The 22,655-nt window shown below is 38.7% G+C and overlaps 1 protein-coding gene and 1 long non-coding RNA gene across 3 annotated transcripts in view; one reads left to right on the top strand and one right to left on the bottom strand.

The window, feature by feature from the left end:
* Window positions 1-14,602, bottom strand: part of LOC120516135 — a 39,719-nt gene extending 25,117 nt beyond the window's left edge. Inside the window, exon 1 of the long non-coding RNA XR_005630791.1 lies at window positions 14,356-14,602. This is a non-coding gene — a long non-coding RNA (uncharacterized LOC120516135). The remainder of the gene's footprint in view (window positions 1-14,355) is intronic.
* LOC120516122 (interferon regulatory factor 2-like) overlaps window positions 1-22,655 on the top strand; it is a 50,258-nt gene that overhangs the window by 11,293 nt on the left and 16,310 nt on the right. For both annotated transcript variants that reach the window (XM_039737582.1, XM_039737589.1), the window contains exons 4-6: window positions 9,071-9,250; window positions 9,373-9,480; window positions 18,450-18,590. In XM_039737582.1, coding sequence (XP_039593516.1) covers window positions 9,071-9,250; window positions 9,373-9,480; window positions 18,450-18,590 — 429 coding nt within the window. The remainder of the gene's footprint in view (window positions 1-9,070; window positions 9,251-9,372; window positions 9,481-18,449; window positions 18,591-22,655) is intronic.

Raw genomic sequence — 22,655 nt, 5'->3', positions numbered from 1 at the left:
GCGGTTTCTTTCAAGTATCTTTTGTGATCTTCACGCCCTAATGTTTCTCTCCAGGATTTTTTTTTATAATAGAGAGATATAAGAGACTGATACACTAATATCAAAACAGATTACTTCCAAGTTATTGTTGCAAAAGCTGGTTCTATAAACTACACAGTTATGAGGTGCACTTATTTCTTTTACACATGGCTTCTGTGTATTTTCTTTTTTTGAGCAAAAATATTTGTTAGTTGAATAGATAATAATAATAATACTACATTTTATTTATATAGTGCCTTTCCCATGCACAAGGCACTTACAGAATTTAAGGAAGAATTGCAGGGCATACAGTATATAGCATAGTACAAACCAAATAAATAAATAAAGAAGATTAAGACAGTAAATTCAGAGAAAGCCTAACAGACATCATAACTGATGGTTTAGTACACACACACAGGTTACATGAGCATCTTGACAGAGAGGTAAACTGAGAGAAGGGTAATAAAGTCAAGTAGAGCTAAAAGCCTTCCTGAACAGATGAGTTTGGAGTTGCTTTTTAAAATAATTCATGGAGTCCGCTGATCTAAATTAATTTCGGTAGGTCATTCCAGAGTCTGGGCACTCGCTATACAGCTGAAGGCCGTGTCACCCATGGAGTGTAGATTAGTGTGGGGAACAACAAGATTGCCAGAATCAGAGGACCTTAGTGGGCAGGCAGGCACATAGTGATGGAGAAGGTCACTGATGTAGTTTGGCACAAGGTTATTTAAGCCTTTGTAGGTTATTAGTAGGAGTTTATATTCAATTCTGTAAGACACAGGGAGCCAGTGAAGACGGAGCAGGATGGGTGTGATGTGCTCGCTGCTGCTGGTTCAAGTAAGGACTCTTGCAGCCGAGTTTTGAATAAGCTGGAGCTGTGATATAAGATTAGAAGGGGCACCTGCCAGCAGCGAGTTACAATAATCTATACGGGATGTGATAAAAAAAAAAAAAAATCCATTATTTTTTATTCATTATTTGTCCTATGCCACTGGATGCTTGTGACGATGCGGGTTCACTGCATGCTCCCTTTCAGCCTCTGGGAGCCCTTGAACCTGACACCGTCGGTAATGTCACTGATGAGCTAAGCAGTGAGGCACAACATAGCAAGGGGATGGTGCAAAAGTGCAAAGTGCTTTTATTTAAAACAATGATCAAAACAATGTTCAAATTAAATAAAGTGCAGTGCTTCAAAAATCAATAAATAATCCATAAAAACAGAAGTGAAAAGTGGAGGTGAAAAAAATAAATCCTTTAAAACGACGAGGCTAAAACAATGGCATGAAGCAGTGTCGGCCTAACACTGTTTCTCAGGGCTCTGCCTTCAGCTTCCTCTGCTACATCGACCCTGCACTTGCTCGCTCGCTCGCTCGCTCGCTCTCCTTCTCCCTCACACTGGCTCTCTCTCCTCACTGCTTCTGCAACCTTCCGTTCTTTCCTGTTGTCTTTCTTTTTTTCTTCCTTTAGCCGACTCGCGCTTCTTATATATGAAGAGGACGTGGTAGTCGTGGCAATCAGCAGCTCCTGGGAACAATTACGGGTGCGGACCGTTTCTCACCTGTGCACTTGGGTGAGAAACGCCCACATCACGGACTCCTCAGGAAGCGCTTCGGCCACATACCACCATGCCCCCTCGCTAAGCCGGGAGTACGGCGATTATTTATTAAAACTGGCCTTTTTGATGGGAGCTGTGGAACCACTATACCACAATGCTAAATTAATTTAATTACAGGAAATAGTGAGGGTTAGATGGCTGATATTTATGTCCTGATATGGAAAACCATTGAATTGAAATATTTAGCATACTGTATGTTTAAAACACATAATGCATGAGTGTTTGTAAATTACCTGTTATTAGTGTATTCAGGTATGTAGCAAAATATCTCCTACACGTCACCAGGATAAAAGTGGCTAAAAAGAGCTTGTAACGATAGTTTTATTTAACAGAGGTAATGGATGAAGTGATGGTCAAAGTGAGTAACAGAACATAAGCAGAGCTAATATAGGCTATGTAAATTTTCATATACATTTAGCACCTAACAAACCCAATGGGTGTCTTGTTTAATTTTCCATTACAAAGCAGCAATCCACACCCCCATCTAACTTCCTCGATGCCTTCTTCTTACTTAGCGTGTTTATATACACTTCAATAACCTGATTGTTCACAGAAACCCGATTTCTAAAATTCCATGTTAAACTCTTATTCCGATTAGAGAAATTGGGTTATTGGCCTCTAAGAAACCTTGTTAAGAGAGGTAAATTTTTCCATGTACGATCCGATTATGAGGCCATATAAACCTTTAACCAGGTTACTGTTAAGGGTTTTGTTTTCTGCACATGTCCACTGCACTTTGTCAGCCTGTGTATGTATTTGCTTTGCACATAGTTTCAGCAGCCATGGGTAGAAGTGTCCATAAAATACATTTTCCAGAGGCAAATGTTCAGGCAGTTGCATTCATTATTCTTTCCCCTTGGCTGAAATAATTTATCTCAATATCTTAGAAATTGCTAAGTTTGTGCTGGTGAGCTGAACGTGTGGTGCTAAACTCAGTAACACAATCTTGAGAGCTACAGGGTAACATGTTAAAAGTAACATGCATTAAGTATTCCGGTTACTTATTAAAATAACAAGTAACCTAACACAATACTTATCTTACTAAAGTAACAATACCTGCATTATTACTAATTCAGAAACACTGGGTTTAACCTGCAAGAATCACACATGCCAGTAAGCTGGTCCTTTGCAGAACTCAACCACACAGCCAAGCATAAAAGAGTGTACTCGTGCAATCCAGAAACAGAAACATATAAATAAAGTGTCAGAATGACTAAACATATTAATAAAACACAAGAAAATTGTCACAGACAACATGTTCATTTGCTGATTCATGTTGGCCAGTGATGACACTGAATTATTTTTTTGTGCAGTTTAATGACGTTGGAGTGTTTCGACAAAGGAGAACTCCAAAACTTGCACATGTAAACACAGATCATTAAGAAACCAAATTCCTCTCTGTGTCTACTTAGGGTTTTCTCCATTTATGCTAGTTTATCTCTTTGCATCTACAAAGCTGTTCAGGTTATGTTAACTGGCGACTCCAAAGTAGTAGACAGACAGACAGATAGATATCACTTTTCTTATCACCAGGGGGGATTTTGGCTTTTTACAGAAGCTCAATAAATAAATAAATATATTTTATTAAATTTAGCAGACAACAAACCTCCTCTCAAAAACACATCAGACTGACTAAAAAGAAAAGTTCTGACTTGGCAATGACATTGAGGCATTATACAGGGGTGATGCCTTTGGTATAAAGGAGCCCCCATCATGTTTCTTCACACACTTCTGCTAAATAATTCATTGGCTGAAAGTCCATAGTGTTAGTGTGTCAGAGATAGGATGTGCAACAATGTTCATAATGGCACTCAGTTTTGTTTTTCTTTACTAAGACCTCTAGGGGGTCCACAGTGTGTGCCATAAATGAGCCTGCCCTTTTATTAGCTTGTTCATTCGGTGGGCCTCTCTTGAAGTGATGTTACAGGCCCAGCAAACCACAGCTGAGAAAAATCGCACCACCGTTACAGAGTTGTAGATGTGAAAGAAGTCACTGCCGATATTAAAGGAATGCAGTATCTTAAGAAAAAAGAGAGACAGACAGACAGATATTGTCAGCAGGGGAAAATTCGGCTTATTAACATAAGCTAAGTACATTAATATTATTATACCTGTAGATAACAGAAATCAAATCTACTCTCAAAAACACGCCATAATGACTAAAAAGAAAGAAAATAATAAAAAAAAACTTCTGACTTGGCTAAAGATAAAAAGAGCAGTCACAATCACAATTACATATTATAAGGGCTATTGTCGTTGGTATAAAGGAGCTCTAGTCGCATTTTTTGACACACTTCTGCTGAAAGTTTTCAATGCTAATGTGTCAAGGAAAAGATGTGCAATATTGATCATAATAGTTCTGTATGAAAATGAATGTGATGTGGGTGTATGAGTGAGTGGGCCCTGTAATGGACTGGCACCCTGCCCAGGGGTGGTTCCTGTCTTGTGCCCGATAATACCAGGAAGGCTCTAGGAACGCTCAACCGTGAATTCAATTAAACAGGTTTTACAATGTTATGTTACTCTGGTTTTCCACCCACATCCGAAAAACAAACAGGTTTGGTTAATTTCCAACTTTAAGTTGCCCTTTTCTTATGATCTGGAATCCCAACCAGGGTTGGCTCCTGATACCAGGACATGCTTTGGCTTCCCACAACCTCGCAGAGGAAGAAAGAGGACATAAAATGGTTTGACGAGTATTGGTTAACTATGCATGGCTGGGATGACTTGGGCACCTTCTACACAGAAAACAAACATGTTGTCTATTATTCAAAAAAAATGTTGAATTATTGTAACATCTGCTTTTCTGTTATAAATATTTATTTAGTGCTCCCTAAAGTAAGAGATAAAACCGAGGAGTATAGTCAGTTAGGTGCCAGACTGTACAGAGACTACTGCATTTATAGTGCACTGTATGTTGATAACTTGAAAACAAATGTACTCAAAAGCAGAAGAAGGAGGAAGTGAGAGGATGACAATTTGTGATAGCCCTAGTTATTAAAGGTGCAAAGTAAAATAAAACTGTCGGGTGTGCTGTGTGGTAAGGCCTGGTTAAACTGCCATTTCTCCCAGGTTCCTCTTCACTCAGTCATGTCAGTTCATTATTTATGTACTTTGCACCAGACAACAAAAAAAAATCTAAACATAAATTAGTAAACTTTTGATTACCTAAATTTCTGCAGGCAAATTAACTTAAGTGTGAATTATGTTTAAAAGGTAAAAAAAAAAACAAGTTCACCTGTTTTCTGACACCCCTCATAACCTACTGTGCTTGTTTCTCTCAGCTTATTTGCATTTTTACATTGTTGTAACGAAACTTCCTTGATGAAGTTTGCCTTGCGGCCTTTTCCATTGAAGAAAAGAAAAAGAAAAAAAAACAACACTTTTTTTTCATCGATAGGGCACAAATCCAAAACTGAGAACAGGTTGGTCTTCTCTATGGCTCATAATCGGTTGTTCACTCTTTACACCACATTTTAGTTTTTTTTAAGGGAGCTGAAACAAATTAACGCTTCTTTTCACTTGAGACAAATAGCCTTGAAGGCACCACTTCAGGCCCATCAAACAAGAGCTTCTGCTATAGTGGAGACATGGCAAGTGTCATGGTTCAGAGAAAAGGTTCAAAGACTGGATGGCTCCAGGACTTCTGACAAGACACTGCACTGGTGTTAAGCCACAAAGACATGACTGATATCAACAACAGTGTGTAGTACCCAGTTCTTCATGTTATTAAAATATTACGCTATACACTTGCATAATAACCAATGTATGCCTATCTTTATGTAATCAGAATCTTTGGCAATTCCAACTACAGCATTTGTAGTATTGTCTTCTAGTGTATCTTTAGATATTTATATTTCAAAACTGCCTTGTTTCTTATCTTATATAGTATATCACATTGCCAGTACAAGCTAAAATGTATTACTTATTACTTGGCAGACACCTTTAATCAAGGCAACTTACAACACTTGAAAGATATAATTGATTACATTTCTTTTGTTGTTTTCTAATTGGAGAGCTGGCAGGTGACGTGACTTGATCATTGTCATACAGTGTCAGTAGTGGGATCCGAACCCATAACCTCAAGGCCAAAGTGTGATGGCACAAGTCGGCTCCAGCTGCCCTTCCTTTCTGGGAGCCTCTCAGACCCAACACTGACTCCGAGATGTAACCGAGATGAGCCCCACACTAAGCAAGGTGATGGTGAAAAAGTGCAAAAGTGCTTTTATTAATAATAAAAATCATTTAAAAAAAAGTGTCCCCAGGTGCAATACCAAAATGTCTTCACTAAATATATACAAAAAAACTGAAATTCAAGAGTTAAAACTCACTGTAAAAACGGGATCTTAAAACACAGACAGGCGAGTCTAGCACAACTCCATCTTTATCTCTCCGGCTCAACCATTGCTTGCTCAGCTGGCGGAGACATTAACAGCCGCGGTCTTCTTCACCTGACCACCGTCTTAGCTGCCCACACATTGCCAGCCAGACCACGTGAGGTGGGGCATCCTCTCGTCATCTTTCACACACTCACAGTCGTACCTCAGATCCCTGGGGAGGCCTACACCATGCTCGCACCCACTCTATACAAATAATCAGTGGGGCAAACCAGCCCCTGGAACACCACTCCATCGTTCCTTTGTGGGTCCCAAGATCACACTGCCTTTCTCCCACTAGCTGACTGGCCCATTTCATCTCTCCACCCAATGCTGCTTTCTCCACCACCTGTTTCCGTTCTCTCTCTTACCCCATTTGTTTTCTTCCTTTCTCCTTTTTCTCTCTCTCTCTCTCATACAGGCTCTTTTTAAAACTGTTAGGTAATTGCGTGCAGGTGCGAGGAACTGCTACCTCTGCGGCAGCATGGACCATCCTGATTGATCTGCCCTCCACTGCACATGAATGCTGTGCAGTCAGACAGTGCCTTCACTAACTGCGGAGTGAAACGCATTTACACATCCTCACACCCGCTTACAGCCTGCACCTACACATGGCACGATTATTTCAAATCAGCACTGCGCCATGGACCACTCGTCATGCAAAGCCTCAATCACTTCGCCACACTGCCTGATGTAGGTGTATAAATGCAAGCAAGTACAAAATATGGGAAGTGCAGGAAGAATTATATATTCATATAATCATTAGTATATCTCTGCTTTAATTATTTTCTGCACACTACAGTCATCAAAGACTATACAATGTCATAAATGCCAATGTGTATTATACAGTATGGCCACCAGGGGGGACACACCAGCGATGTGGGACACAAATCCAACAGAGAGACACCAGGAACAAGTCTTTGCAAAACACAAGACTTTATTTCAGTGGGAAACGCTTTTCACCCATTCACCACCAGCACCAAGCACAGTCTACAGCACACAGCACTTTTATTTTGTCCTCTTTTCTTCTTCTTTCCCTTACTTTTCTGCCTCCACTCCTCCTCCGGCAAGCTTCGTCCAAACCCGGACTCTGGCTCCTTTTAAGCCACACCTGGGAGCACTCCTGGTGGCCCATTAGCATGTTCCGGAAGTATTCCTAGATGTGGCGGAAGCCCAATGTCACAGGGCTCTGCAGTCTCTGGATTCCCCCTGGCAGAATCCACAGAACTCAACAGGGCTGCAACGAACTCCCATAAAGCATTTTGGGAATCCCTGGCACTGCAGCAACCCACTGGGGCTGCCACCTAGCAACCTAAGGGAGTTTTAATGCCCTGACCACTCTGCCCCCTGCCTCGGTCCTTCTACAGTATTGGCATCCCAGTTGGGCATGGCCCCTGGCTGTCTGTGACAATAAAGTGAGAAAGAGGTTAACCTCACACTGTTCCAATCCATCTGAACTAGTGTGGTGCTGAGGTGGGCACTCGGGTCCTAAACAGACATCATGAGCTGGTTTGTCATTGTAGCAATGCACTGCATCAGCGTGTGCTCCTAACCTAGTGACATTCATAATAAGCACTAAATATTCTATGCACTATTTTATATAGTGCTTACACGGGACTATTGGAAAACATTATAAAACAATAAATCTTCTAATACATAAAGCTGAGTGTGAGTTTATTTGATGTGCAAATCCACGCCACTTAATCAAATGCCAAATTTTGCAGATTTCCCATTTGTACAAGGGAAGACCATGGCCCATGTTTCATTCTGAAATTTGACTACACCTAAGCTTTAAGAGGGAAGTTCCCTTAGGAGCCATTGTGGGACTTTGACTCAGGTACGCAAAGTTCTTCCCCATTGGAACATTTAGTCTGTGAAACTTTGGTTTGGGGCTAGAATTTCTCCACCTGGGGAATTTATTATTTAGTGCACCTGAACTTTTTTCTACCCCCTGGTCAGTGCTGACTACACCTGATAGTTACTTTATGTAACTGTTTTCACCACAAGCTCTACTGACAAGCAATCAGTGCTCTTTGAGTATTTTACATAATGCCAGTTATTGCCAGCATTCATCACAATGAGGGTCTTTACTTGTTATAGTTCCTTTCATCATCAGCAGTGTCATTACTTTTAAAGAGTTTTGTAATCAGTCAGATAAACCCATTGTTCTCAGTAAGTACTTATTTTATATACATAATTTTACTAAGTGAGTTTCATTGTGGCCACAAAAACATTTACATTGCAAAGTAAGAAAATGATTAAAATCTTGAAAAATCAAACCAAAATGTCCATTAATTTCCTATTTCCTTGCTCTGCTTTTTGGGAGTTCAGAATACTGCAGCCTCCTTCACTGCAGTGAAAAGCAAGCACCAGTCCTGTAATAATAATAATAATAATAATAATAATAATAATTCTTTACTTTTAGAGGGAAAATGTCCACCTTAAGGCCAAATGACAGCCTTGTTACTTTTGTTAAAAACTTTCACCAACATCTGTGGCTCCTGGTTTCACATAATCATGGTGATGGGATTAACAGGTTAGGAAGTTTTTGTGCTGATATCTTCTACTGTCCACACACAGACTGCATTCAGAAGTGCAAGTACAACCAGTGAAAAACAACAAAAACCTGCTAGCTGAATCAGAGGGCAGTGCTACCTGCGGTGCCAATTATGTCCATCCATGACATGTTCTCTTCTAAAATGATTTCTTTTCAGTACTCTTTAGAACATAAAGCATTTCAGTCTCAGATTGGTTTTACTTTCATACACACCTTGTATGCATTAGCATAACACCTGGTAAGCAATTAAGGAAGAATAATAAATAGGTATCCAGTCTATAGGTGCCACCAGTCCCAAAGGGCAGAGTTTTAGCAGTGTTCAGCCCAACTGACTGTCTTTGAAGCTGCCATACTCAGAAATGGCAAATTCTACTTCAAATGGCGGGAATGACCTGAACAGCAAAGGGACTTGGTGGTGTCCTGAGAGATGTACCAGTTTTGGGGGCATTCTATTATATATTATGGTTACTTTTGCTTTGTTCTCAAAAAATTGTGTTCTTTTAGGAAAATATAAACCAGGAATTGATAAGCCAGATCCAAAGACTTGGAAAGCCAACTTCCGATGTGCTCTCAATTCCCTGCCAGATGTAAAGGAACTTCACGACAGAAGCATTAAGAAAGGCAACAATGCCTACAGGGTCTATGTAATGTTGCCCATACACAAAAGCCAGAGAAGGAGAAAAGGTAATTGTTTTTTTTATAAATACTCTGTTAATCACCAAAGAGAATGTCCTATAAATTAACTTCTGGACTGTCACACCTGTTCTCTTTACCATCCTCGTTACTGTGCAAATTGGTTTTTACAGGCGTGAAGGAAGAAAGGCAAACCGAAGTAAAACATGAAGACATGAACATGAACTATGAAGCAGTTCTTCCTAAGACAGAAAGCTGGTGTGCGTTGGAAGGATTTAACGGTGAGTTCTTCACACTTTTCATCTTGCATTATCCCCAAAGCTGACGAAATTCTGGCCCACCACAAGGCTACATTTCGTTATGTGGATTTAAAAAATAGATGGATAGATTAAACTTTTTATCATCAAACGTATTACAATCCATCCATCCATCCATTTTCCAACCCGCTGAATCCAAACACAGGGTCACGGGGGTCTGCTGGAGCCAATCCCAGCCAACACAGGGCACAAGGCAGGAACCAACCCCGAGCAGAGTGCCAACCCACTGCAGGACACACACAAACACACCCACACACCAAGCACACACTAGGGGCCAATTTAGATTCGCCAATCCACCTAACCTGCATGTTTTTGGACTGTGGGAGGAAACCCACGCAGACACGGGGAGAACATGCAATGTGTTTTAGTAAGCAGTAGAACAACATTAATTGTACAAAATATTCAAGTTTTAGCATCAGCAATGTTACAGTACTTTTTAAAGGGATCCATGCATCATTCCTTATTATATATAAAACACTTTTGCCAGTACTATCACAAAACTCTGGAAAATTATCATCATGATTAGGGTCATCGCTTCAACTTTTTCTTTTTCCAAATATCCTTATTTCATGCCAGACTTGCATTGTAGGGTGTCCGTGTCTATCTTAGCTACATTAGGCGTAAGGAGGTAACCAATCCTATTGGGGATGTGAGTCTACTACAAAGCACACACATGCATACATCCACACTCATACCCAATTTGCAGTCTTTAGGGTGCAACAGGACAACTTCAAGTACCTACAGAAAAAACACACAGACGTGGGGAAAACATACAAATTCCACAAAGACAGCAACCAGGCCAAGATTCAAACCCAGGTCTAAAACTGCAGTATCAGCCACAGTAGACCCTCCATACCCCATCTGTAAACAGTGTAACTTCATCTTAATTGTATAGTGCATAGGGCTTTTCAAAGTGAGTCGTGTCACACTGAACTATACTGTTTTATATGGAGCTTTTTAAACTGACAGATTTAGCATTGCAAAAACATATTGATATCACATAGCTGTATCAATCAATCAATCAACATTTATTTATATAGCACATATTCATACAAAAAAATGTAGCTCAAAGTGCTTTACAAAATGAATAGAGAAATAGAAGACACAATAAAAAATAAACATAAGTCAATATTAATTAACATAGAATAGGAGTAAGGTCCGATGGCCAGGGTGGACAGAAAAAACAAAAAACTCCAAAGGCTGGAGAAAAAATAAAATCTGTAGGGGTTCCAGACCACGAGACCGCCCAGTCCCCTCTGAGCAATCTACCTAACATAAGTCAAACAGTCCTCTTTGTATTTAGGGTTTTCATGGAAGGACCTGATGATGATGGTCACGTAGACTTCTGGCTTTCAGTCCATCAATGTTAGGAGCACTCTCAGTTTTATAAAACAGTCTTTAGTTTATAGGCCACTTGTAGCAACTTTTATACAACATAATCACTTTCACTATCAAACGTAATTGTACATGGCAATCAGTTAATCTGATTTTATTTTTATACTACTGCTCATCATCAGCAATAGCAAAAAGAATTACCCAAAGCAAATCAGCCTTATGTGAATTAGGGCCTGGCAGGGCATCAGTGTCACCCAGAAGGCACAGAGTAGGAAAATGCCCCACAGAACAATTAATATGAGAAAAACTACCCTGGCTATTAGTGAGCACTTCACTGTGAGAAAAGGGGGATGGTTTGGGAGCATAGGACCCCATACCCAAAGATGAGGCAGTGGAAGTAAAAACGCCTGCAGCAATAGAGTGAGAGAGAATTTAGTGTCTTGAGGAAGAATAGAACAAAATCCTGCAGAATACTATAGTAATATTTTGTTCCAACTAAAAGTGAGAGAGTGAGAGAGAGGTCTCTGAGGTTTGGAAAGAGGCAAAAAGACCTCTAGACCACCTGAATGCAGCAAAGGTTCCCCATAAGAAGCCACTTGGACAATTTACCCTTAAGGCCAGGGAGAACTGTGTCTCCCTATAAAACTTTAACCCATAAGGACTTACATGGAGCTCAAGGGTACCTTTCACCAGATAATGTTACCTAGAGTCAGGTGTGTCTGAGACCCAAAATTGAGAAGTGGCCCCAGGTAGGGTGTTTTAACATTTTCTCACACCACAGGCACCTTTAAGTCTATTGTTGAAAGAAAAGTTTGGATGATGGCCAGGTCTGTGAGAAAGGGTTTAAGATCAGGTGTTAAGAAGTGGACAAGTGGACATGGTGTTTACCCATGTAGACATACCTCAGAAGTGGATCTTTATTTATAGTTTATAGAGGAATGATTGTCACATTTACAGAGTACAGTGAAATTCTTACCTGTATGTTCTGGTCACATTTACATTTATAAATTCGCACTTGTATGTCTCTTCTGAACAGTCGATTAAATAAATTAAAAAAGGATGTGTAGTATTAACATATGCATATACACAATTATATAGTAAATATATTTGCAGTATTTTTTTATTTATACATACTGTTTGTTATGCTAAAAGTCACACACTGAATATTTGCTTTAATATTTAAAAGTGTGTCAATCACATAATTAATAATTATTATAAGTGACTGCACAAACAGCAGAATTAACGAAATGTTATACAAAAAACATAGATGTCTGCAAAGAGAAACACACAACGCATCGCCACTCTCCACCACCATGATTACTAAGTACAAGTACAATATGATGCTTTATGTTCTTTGGGTATGCTTTTTAAAAACGAAAACAATATTCTGAGATTTTGAATTATTTGGTGTTATTCTGGGTTAAGATAGACACCAGGAGAGCATTCACATTGGTCACTTTAATTGTATATAACACCTTTCAAAATTGGCATTGAAAGAAAATTTTAAAAGCAATGTCCGATTTCTCAACATTGTCACTTAAGGATTTTACAAAGCAGTAACAATCATGTTTTTTATATAACAACACTTTTCACAATTAACTTTTACTCAGAACATTTCACTTATGTTCAATGGAGGAATGTTTCAGATAAAACTGAATAAATTAACAATTATGCAATTAAATAAAAGTACTGCAAAATGTGACAATAATAAAGAAAAGGAGCAAGAAATGTTAATAAATGAAATGTGTCATGGAATATGTTTTTGATGCTTATTAAAAACACACTGGAGCCCACCCTCTTAGCTGTGATGCATGAAAATTCAATTTTAATTTAAGTTGTATTTCATGTTGCGTTTGGAGGAATGCTATAGACTAAATAAATAATAAAAACAAATTCTGTGACACATGTACTCATTTGCACTCACATTTCACACACTTTTTCTTTATTTACTGTCACACTTTACAGTACTTTTTTTATTTGTGCATTTACTTATTTATTTAATGCTGTCTGAAATATTTTCCTGAATTTCACACCAGGGATGAGTTTAGCACAGGGTTTGTAATTCTAATCTTATGGCATGCTATTTCCCCTGTGGCATACCAAACACGCAGCCCACTGATATTTTTATTATTATAAAGTGGTGAAAATTGGGCCTACTGTGCCAGATGTTAAAACTAAACAATAATAATAATAAGGAAGATTTTTTTTATCATTCTGTCAAAGATGTTGCACAGTTGTGTGGAGAGGAGCGGTAACACATCCAGAACTGGGTTTGAATCCCACGCCTAAACCCTGTCTCTTGTGGAGTTTACACATTCTGCCTGTGCGTCTGTGGGTTTTCTTTCCACGTTCTTTAGGATGTTTAGGGTGGGTAATTTTTTGATTCCAAATTGACCCTGTGTAATGTGAGTCAGCCCTGTATTATTTAATAATGAATCAATGTCCCTGATTAGTGATAAGCAAACCCCACTGAATATGCTTCACCTTGAGTTTGCCAAACTCAGTGAAAAGCACAATGAATTAGTTTTGAGTGGATTATAATGGTGCAATGGTCTTCTAAATGTTTCTGCGAACCACAGAAGTGTCTTCTAACTTTGTTGGACACATTATAGTAGCCAAAAGTGTGACAAGAGCTGTGCAGTTTTACTGCAGTCAGCAGTTTTAACCACTGCGTCACTAGGCCTCCCTGAGATAAAACTAATAGAACTGAATGTCAGATCAGTACAATTTCTTACAGGCAATGGCAACAGGAGAAAGAAGGATGAATTCATCGAGACTTGGCCGCCCAACAGGTATATCTGATAATATTAGAATCTTTGGACAGACTGACCCTCCCTCCAACACTAAAAACCTGCTCGGACAGATACAAATGCAAGCTGGTGGCCAGCGCTGTGACCCAGAGCTCCATCTGGTTATCAATGCACTTAGACTTACATGCACCAATGCATCCCAGTTAGTCACTAACCATGCAGTCCAGCTGCAGGCAGTGACTGCTGCTATTTCTGCCCTGTGTTGGACTAGGTTATTGTAGCTGGAAAAAAATCACTCCACAGATCCATCAGATTGTGACCACCATGGGTACTGCTGTTAATGCTACTCACAGCTCTCATATGGACATTTGTAGAGGTGGCACTTGCTGGTAAGGTTGTTACATCACATCTAACATGGGCTGCTACAGCCCTGTGATGTCAGGCTGGGCTTGCAAAGCATCATGGGGTGCTGAGTATACAAGTTCACTTATGAAGACTGCCTGACCAGTTTTTAGGGAATGATTGGGCAAACAAGGTCACTGTCGAATACATAAGTTTGCTGCAGAAACCACATTGGCAAACATACCTGTTGATTTACCAACCAGCCAGACAAACATTACATTCCGAGTTCAAAAAACAAATGGCTCCCCTTTACGACTAGCCATTTATTTCTCTTTTTCACTTTGTGCAGGAGTTTCTAATACAAGGAAGAAGTACAGTATACATTTTATATATGATCACTTAAGTAACTCACCAGAAAGGATGCTGCAGCTGCCGCGGAGCAGATCCTTTTCTCTGTATACGTTGGTGCATACCACTACCCTCAGGGACCCCGAAGATGTTACAAAAAATGAAAAATAAAAAATACTGGGACGCATACATACTGCTGTCCCGGCTTTCCCTTTGTCCTTATGTCTCTCTCTCTCTCGTTTTTTAACAGTATTGTCTGTGCTCATCTACGACCCAACATTCAACTGTCCTCCTAACGCAAAATCCTTCCCGTTTAACACGCAGGCCGGGTCTTCGCGCTCGAACCTTTTCCCGTGACGTCATCAAAAGGCTTGCCCCTCAAGAGCATCTGGCTGCCCCGGGTGTAATTCCCGCGCTGCCTACTCCCGCCAGTGTCGCACTTCGTTCATATTAACTGAAGGTATCGGCGTATTGCACTTACTCAGTTGGTTTATGGCGAGGAAATTCTTGCAGAAGTTGTTTTTTTTTTCCGACTTTCTTGTACTCTTGCTCGCCGTTTTTGTCGCCATGTTCGGCGTTTATAACACGAGTCACAAAGTACTATTGGAACTCTAGCACCACTACTGGACCGCTTAGTAAGTTTATAATATACTCTATGTTCGAAGGTCTTTCCTATGCTTAGAAAGATGAAGAAACATTAAAATCGTGTACAGTATGTTTTTCTTCACTTTTATGCACGTAGTGGGCTTAGAATCAAACAGCGAGTTGGAGGCATGGACTGAACTCTGTGCTTTTGGCTTAAAATCAAGGGACTTTGGAAGAAATGACTATATATATATTAATATAGTGCCTTTAATCACACACTCATTTCAAAATGTCATTAACATTCGAAGGAAACCAGGATACTAAAGTAGCGATCTTTCCAATCCTGACCTTTTAATTTAAACATCGAAATTATTTTTAAAAAGCATTGGATGGTGAGAACATGATTAAATTAAACGTATCATTTTGTGTAAAATGGGAGCTGCTTTTCCTTCCGCACTTTTCATCGCCCAGCATTCACACTGGCAGTGCTGCGATCCACCAGCCAAAGCAGAGGGACTCTGTATGTGAGGCAATAACAGAAAGAAAGCGAAGAGATGTTTGGAGTTATTTTACGCCACTGAGTGAACAATAATTAAGCAAAATGTGATACGTGCCAGAAGACCATACGTTATTGCGGCAACACCACAAACTTGGTAACCCAAATGAATGTCAGCCATGTTGCCGAACACAAGGAATTACAACGAAGGCGACCTGATCAGGCACTCGGGCAGCAGTCTACTCTTAAAGAAGCCTTCCAGAAAGTCAGGCAGCACCCAGGTAAAGTTAGTATGGCAAATTGATGTGAGGTTGTTGTAATTGTTTGAATAGAAAATAATATATGTTTTTCGGGAGAAGTATATTACATTTATAGCTTGACGAAGTTTTCAAACTTTCCATATTTATTATGTCAAATATTTACTAATTGTTACAAAATGACACTTTATGTTTTATCCTTAAATCCAACCCCCTAGCATTAGAACCGAGTGTAAAAACAACGCTAAAAGTGGTCGTCCCGAGCGTTACCCGGGCAACGGTTTACAAGCGTTACCCGGGCAACGGTATTGGCGCGTCTTCTGCTCTCACCTGTAGGCTTGCTTAGTAATAATGGCAGCTCATAATAAACGGTGTTTAGCAGTCCAAGTGCTACAAGCTCTCGACAGTGATACGAGAAGTGATGTTAAGGAGCCTCTCATCAGTAGTTATGACGAAGCGAATCTGTGTTCAGACAGTGAAACTACAACAGACGGTGAATCCGAAAGTGACGCACACTAGGTATTTGTATCATACTTTTTACTCATCTGACTGCATGTTTTTAGTGTTTTGCACATTATATAGTAAAAATAATAATGTCATTCTTTGAGCAAAATAATGCAATGCTTTGTACATGTTTTTATCGAGAAAAATTGAAACGCTAACGCTTGTTTGTTGTTCCAAAGATCATTTGCAAGAGCTGAACTTGTTTAATAATTTCTATGAATAAACAAGAAAATAAGTCTGTTTTTTGGCATTCTATGTAATAGTCTATTAATGCAAAGTCTTCAAAATGTGACTTTTTGATGTCCACACATACTGTTAAGTTTTTACAGAAGATTAACCATTCTTTCAGGATGACACTGGCTGCATCAGTATCAGCAATCCTGGCCTCAGTATCACAACAAGAAGCTAGTCATAAAGTGATTCCACGTGGTATCAGTTACACCCATAATGCACAATTCTGAGGGAAGCACAAAAGTGATTTGTTTTATTTAAATGCAATTGTTATTATATGATTGCAGAATGATTCAGAAAGTGGTTGACTGGACTGTGAATTCAATTACCTATCGTCACCTGAACAAAGCTGGCAGCACTGTGTCGATTCTGTTTTTTGATTTCTCCAGTGCTTTCAGTGCCATCCAACCATCCCTGTCAAGGGGCAAACTCATACATATGCCGGTGGATGCGCCTATGGTGTTCTGTTTAATGAGCTGTTTGTGAGACTCAAGGACTTTGTGAGCAACATTGGAGCACCGCAAGGAACAGGCCTGAATGGATGTCGAGGTGGTGCACTGCTACAAATATTTGGGGGCCCTCATGAATGACAAGTTGGACTTGGTTAGTAATACAGAGGAGCTATATAAGAAAGGCCAAAGTGGGCTCTTCTTCCTTAGGAGATTGCAGTCCTTTAATGTGGGAAGTTATGTTCTTCACATCTTCTACAACTAGGTGATGGCCAGTGTGATTTTTCTATTCTGTGGTCTGTTAAGCTGGTAACATCACTTCAAGAGAGGCTCACTGAATTAACAAGCTTATTAAAAGGGCAGGCTGAGTATTAGGGCACACTCTGGAATTCTAGTAGCAAAGAATAGAATTGAAACAAAACTGAGTGCCATAATGAACTGGGTTTCACATCCTCTTTCTGACACAGTAGCAAGAAATTCGATCTATCTACTGTATCTGTCTATCAAAAACCACCTTTACCACCTTGTACATACAGTATACAGTGTATCTCAGTTATATATATATATATATATATACTGATAAAGAACAATATTAAATTAAAGAGTGATAACAATGAAGGTATAACAGACAGACAATAACTTTGTATAATGTTAACATTTAAGGGGGTGGAACTGAAGAGTCGCATAGTGTGGGGGAGGAACAATATGGACTGATGCTACCTTGAATAACTTAAAACTCAGATAAAGCGGAGGTCCGCAGCCATTTCATATTAATCATTACGGATTAAAAAGATTTTGCTAATTTATATGGCACAGTATCACTTTTAAGCCTCTTATCATACCATGGTAGTGTTGGATCAGTACCTAAATGTTGACTTTGGCATCGACAGCTTTCATACCGACCTCATGTTTGGTGTAGAGAAACCCTCCCCATCTTTATCCAGACTCCCTGGTGGGCTGTGCCTTTACCTGCACTACATATCATTTCCCTTTTGATAGGCATGAAGTCCCATTCATGTTGAAACAATAAATTGAACCCCCAGATCATGCCATAGCTGTTTGTGCTCGGTACAGTATTTTCGCCAAAGCTTTTATGGATTACTGTAAGAAAAGTAATGTACTACACTTTCAGATTTTCCTTGAATAATACAGAACCATAGTAAATCAGGGCACAAATAATCATTCTATTGTATATTGAATGATGATTCTGTGTTAGTGTTTCAACATTATGGTCTGTTGTTGTGTTTTACTTGTCATCATCCATTATTTATAATTCTTGTATGGTGCACTGTCTCAAAGTGGGATTGCACTTCTTAAGAACAAACTGAATTGATTATAGGATTAGAATAACAAAAGATTAAACCAGCTTCTGTCTACATCTAGATGTTGGAAAATATTTCATTTTTTTGATTTTTGCCTAGTTACCTAGAAAGTTTGTAACAAGGTTGCTTCTTGGAAACCTGGAGTCACGTCTTCTTGGTGGTTGATGTACTGCCAGGCTCACTTAACCATTCTACTCCAGGAATTCCTCTTAGACATTGTTTTAGAGTACCTTTAAAGTTGTTTGTTTTTAATATGCTTACATTATTTTCAAATATACAAATACAGTAATATTGTTTTTTTTATTTCTTTTCAGTTGCTTTCTCCAAATACTCACTTGCCAAGAACAATTCTTCTGCATGGAATAGCAGGTCCAACAGCGGCCAAAACCTGATGAAGAGCACACCCTTTGCTGGCCAGAGTGCTTTCTCCTGCCTACCAGATAAACATGAAGAAGGTGAGGAATGTGTGTGCTGAGACGCTGGTGGGGTTTGTTGCATAGGTAGTTTTATTGTTTGAAGTGAACTTGTCATGTTGGTGAAGAGTTGAAATGAGGTGTGAATGCGGCCTTGTCTGCTATGGAAGATTGAGTTCAGCTATCACTTTTCATTGGATGAGCATTTAGGGGCTATGATGTGCTAGGACTTGTTGTATCTGCTTGGAGTTAAACTAAGGGACATTACATGGTTCAATTTGATAGCTCAGCCCTTACTGCATTTGTGCTTATCCTGATAAGAAATTAATTTACGCATAAAAGTTCCTGGGGGTACTATTCACAGCATAGTGCACATCTCTTGTACATAATGGTGGACCTGTTATATCTGCTCAGAGTTAACTTAAGGGGCATTACATGGTTCAAGTTGATAGCTCAGCCCTTACTATATGTGTGTGTAGCGTGAAAAGAAATTCACATTACATGTTAAAATACATCTCAGGAACATAATGGTCATTACTGCAAGATCTGCGATGAAGTGCTTTACAAAGAAAACAAGCAAACTTTGTTGTGTATGGTACCTTTCACTATGACTGTGGTTTGCAAAATTATTTTTATTTTATAACTTTTTTTGTCAGCACTGCTGCAAACCATCTCCTTTTGAATATTATTATACGGCATTTTTCAGAATAGGTGACATTTTCAATAAATAAATCACTGCATGTATATTACTAGGGTATTATACTGTGTTCGCCATTATAGATGTAATGAGAAGTCCAGCAAAATGACCCCTTTTATTGGCTAACTAAAAAGATTACAATATGCAAGCTTTCAAGGCAACTCAGGCCACTTCTTCAGGCAAGATGTTATATTATAACTGTCATGGTCTTTAATATAATTTAATTCATAAGACAAGTATTTTATACCCAGTAGCAGCTATAACAAACATTTCACCATGCAAACTATACCATTTTTAACTGAGATTAGTATTGAAAGCACCTTATGAACCATTTATCTATAACCTGAACAAGCTCTATTTAAGCTTCACAAACCAAGCAATCTTTGTTTTATTTGTTACCATTCTTCTAAAATGTTTGTTGTTTAAGCACCTTTATTTTATATAGCACCTTTGGCATTACACATTATTCTTTTTTCTTGCATTCTTTCTGAGTGCTTTTTGAAAGCCTAATCATGTGGTCATATTAATCCTTGTTTATCTTTTATATTTTGCACTTCATAGAGAATACTAACATAAGATGCTTTACAGAGAAATAAGTATGCTTTTAAAGTAGGAAAATAAAGTACAATATCATGCAATATATGATAAATTCTAGGGAAACACATTTTGAAAGCCAGCAGAAGTAAAGATGAACTGATGGTCAGTGAGAATAGACTATCAGTGTGAGATGCCAACACAGTAGATTGAGAATTAGCATGGTGGAGAACAAGGAGAGCCTTAGAGAATAAAGTAAAGCCAAGTATAATGCATGTAATTTCAATTAACTCTCTTCACGACCACATTACAAAGCTGAGATAATCATACAACATATTGAGCTAGTAGGTGCTACGTTTGCAGCAAGTGGCACTTATCCACACAAGTGGCGGAGTGATAGCGTTGCTGGCTCACTGTAAGTAGATCATGGGTTCACATCCTGGGTCCTCTCTGCATGGAGAGTGCTTTGAATAGTGAGAAAGTGCTATATAAATGTAAAGAATTATTAAATGCCAGCTTGCATGATGTTCTGTCCTTGTCTGCAGTGCATTTTATACCCACATACCAAAGTTGTGCTTGTAATGTTCATTAACCACTCTAAATTGGCCCTGTATGACTGAGTGTGTGCTTCACGAATTTGATTAATCTGGTTTGAATATTAGGTTCCAAGGTTATTGTACTGTAGTTTTGCCTTTTTATATTAGTTTTTATTTCTATATTTTTTCTGACCTTACTTGGAAATTCAGTTTAGTTTTAGTTTTAATTTAGTTTTTATGTTACAGATACATTTTTATTTTATTTATATATATATATTAGTTTCAGTTTTAGTAATTATGGTACAGTTAAAGAGTTACTGTGGAGTTTCGTTTTTGTGTCACAATGAGACAAAACTGTACACTTACGTTTAATGTTAGTGGAAGCTTACTACACTACACAACACAGTTTACGATTTCATTTTGTTTTTGTCTGATAATTACAAGCATAATCAAAACCAGGTACGGAATATGAACAATTTTTAAAATATTTTCTATGTCATTTGTGCTCAATAAATCTGCACTGACTGTTGGCACTTTTTTTCTTTTCCTTTTATTGCCCAGAATGGGCCAATTTGTAATGAAATTTAGGTGAATTTTAAGGTTTGAGGGTTTTTTACTCTAAATGTCTACAGCACACAACATATCCTGCTACAACGACAAAATTCTTATAATAAATGCCTTCAACATTACATTCAAAAATCTCAAATACTGGGCTTTATTTTCTACCAGCCATATTGATCTCTGATTCCATCTCAGGCACAAACAATTTATAAACTGAATGCTGCCACTTGCAGGCCTGAAAACATATCAAAAATTAGAAAATAGATTCTACTGTGTTCTGACAGGTGACCATGAAAATCACGGGGGCTAAGGAAGAACAGTGCTCTTAGGCTTGAATCAGTGTGCAGACCCACCTAGCTGTATTGAGGGAAACAAAGAAAGACAAGTATGTAGTGTGAAAGTTAGCGGCAGTGAGACTTGAATAGCCCACCATAAGAACAGTAAACCCTTAATGAGCAGAGCAAGAGCAGGTAATAATAATAAAACAACAGAGACAGCATCTGAGATTAAAACAATATATATGACATTATCTAAACCTGTTTATCCAGGTCAGAGATCACAGGAAACCTGGAGCCTACCCAAGCAGGTTTAGATGCAAGGCAGGAAAAATCCCTGGTATGCAATATCTATGGTATGGCTGATGTTCAGAACGAAAAGAATATGATATTTCAACTATCTATTTTGAGAGAGAGAGAGAGAAACAATGAAATAATGGGGACAGATATAAAACATAATTCTGCTACTGGATTATTTTCACAATATCAGGTATTTTGAGCTGTGAATATTAACTAAAAAATATAAATTAATAAATATGGCATGAATACAAAAAAACAGTATGTTTAGCTCTTCATCACTTGGCAGACTCTCATCGCTCTCATCAATCTATTTAGTTGCGTTTTTGAGTTATCGTGTTTACACACACACACAATCCCAAAAAACAGTATTTTTGGACTCGGGGAGGTCTAAAACATCAAGATTCATCAAAATCTCGAGGTCGAATCATTACTATACTTTCTCTGTACTTCGTGTATGAAGTGGTAGGTGAATTACTGTCAACAAAAAGCAGGCACCTGAGAAATCAACTAAAATGTTACTCGTGATTTTTCTCTCCATATGGTAAAATTTTTGTTGACCCGCACATTTCGATTTCAGTGCAAAGAAAGATGGCATGTAGGTCGCTTTCTATTCCTCACGCTTTACTCACATATTCCGCTCTCTCTGTCACTGAAAGCCATCCACCACGAGCCTCCCGCGCATATTCATCCAGTGAATGGCGGCTGGTGATGGTGGGCAGCTCATGGTGAATGACTTTCAGTTTTAGAGTTAAAAGTTATAAGGGTTAAAAACTAACAGCAAGAATATTCATTCAAAAACGAAAACTAAAATTATTTTAGTAAATTATTATTTTATTTCAGTTTAGTTTCATTTAGTTTTAGTTTTTCATTTCGTTTTTTTTAATTATTTTATTTCAGTTTACGAAAATGTTTTTTTAATAATAGTTTCAGTTTTGATTTTAGTTTTCGTTAACTATAATAACCTTGGTGCGATTGGAGACTAAGTTGACCTCATCAGAATGGCATTGTATTTCATGGCACACTTATGTAAGCACCCACCCTCGGCCAATGTAGAGTTAACATTTAACCTTAAGCCTTTGTCACATTAGGTGACCTTTTCAGCTGTTTGTAGTCGCAGCCTTCATTTACATCACCTTTGCAGGTTGCAGGCAGTCAGTGGCATGCTCCCTTGAGGCTAGTCCCTTAGTGTGACATACCCAGTGAC

Source organism: Polypterus senegalus, chromosome 1 (assembly GCF_016835505.1).
Source record: "Polypterus senegalus isolate Bchr_013 chromosome 1, ASM1683550v1, whole genome shotgun sequence".
In the NCBI taxonomy this organism is placed as follows: Eukaryota; Metazoa; Chordata; class Cladistia; order Polypteriformes; family Polypteridae; genus Polypterus; species Polypterus senegalus.
Note: the sequence above shows the minus strand (reverse complement) of the source record. Positions and strands in the feature narration are given on the sequence as shown.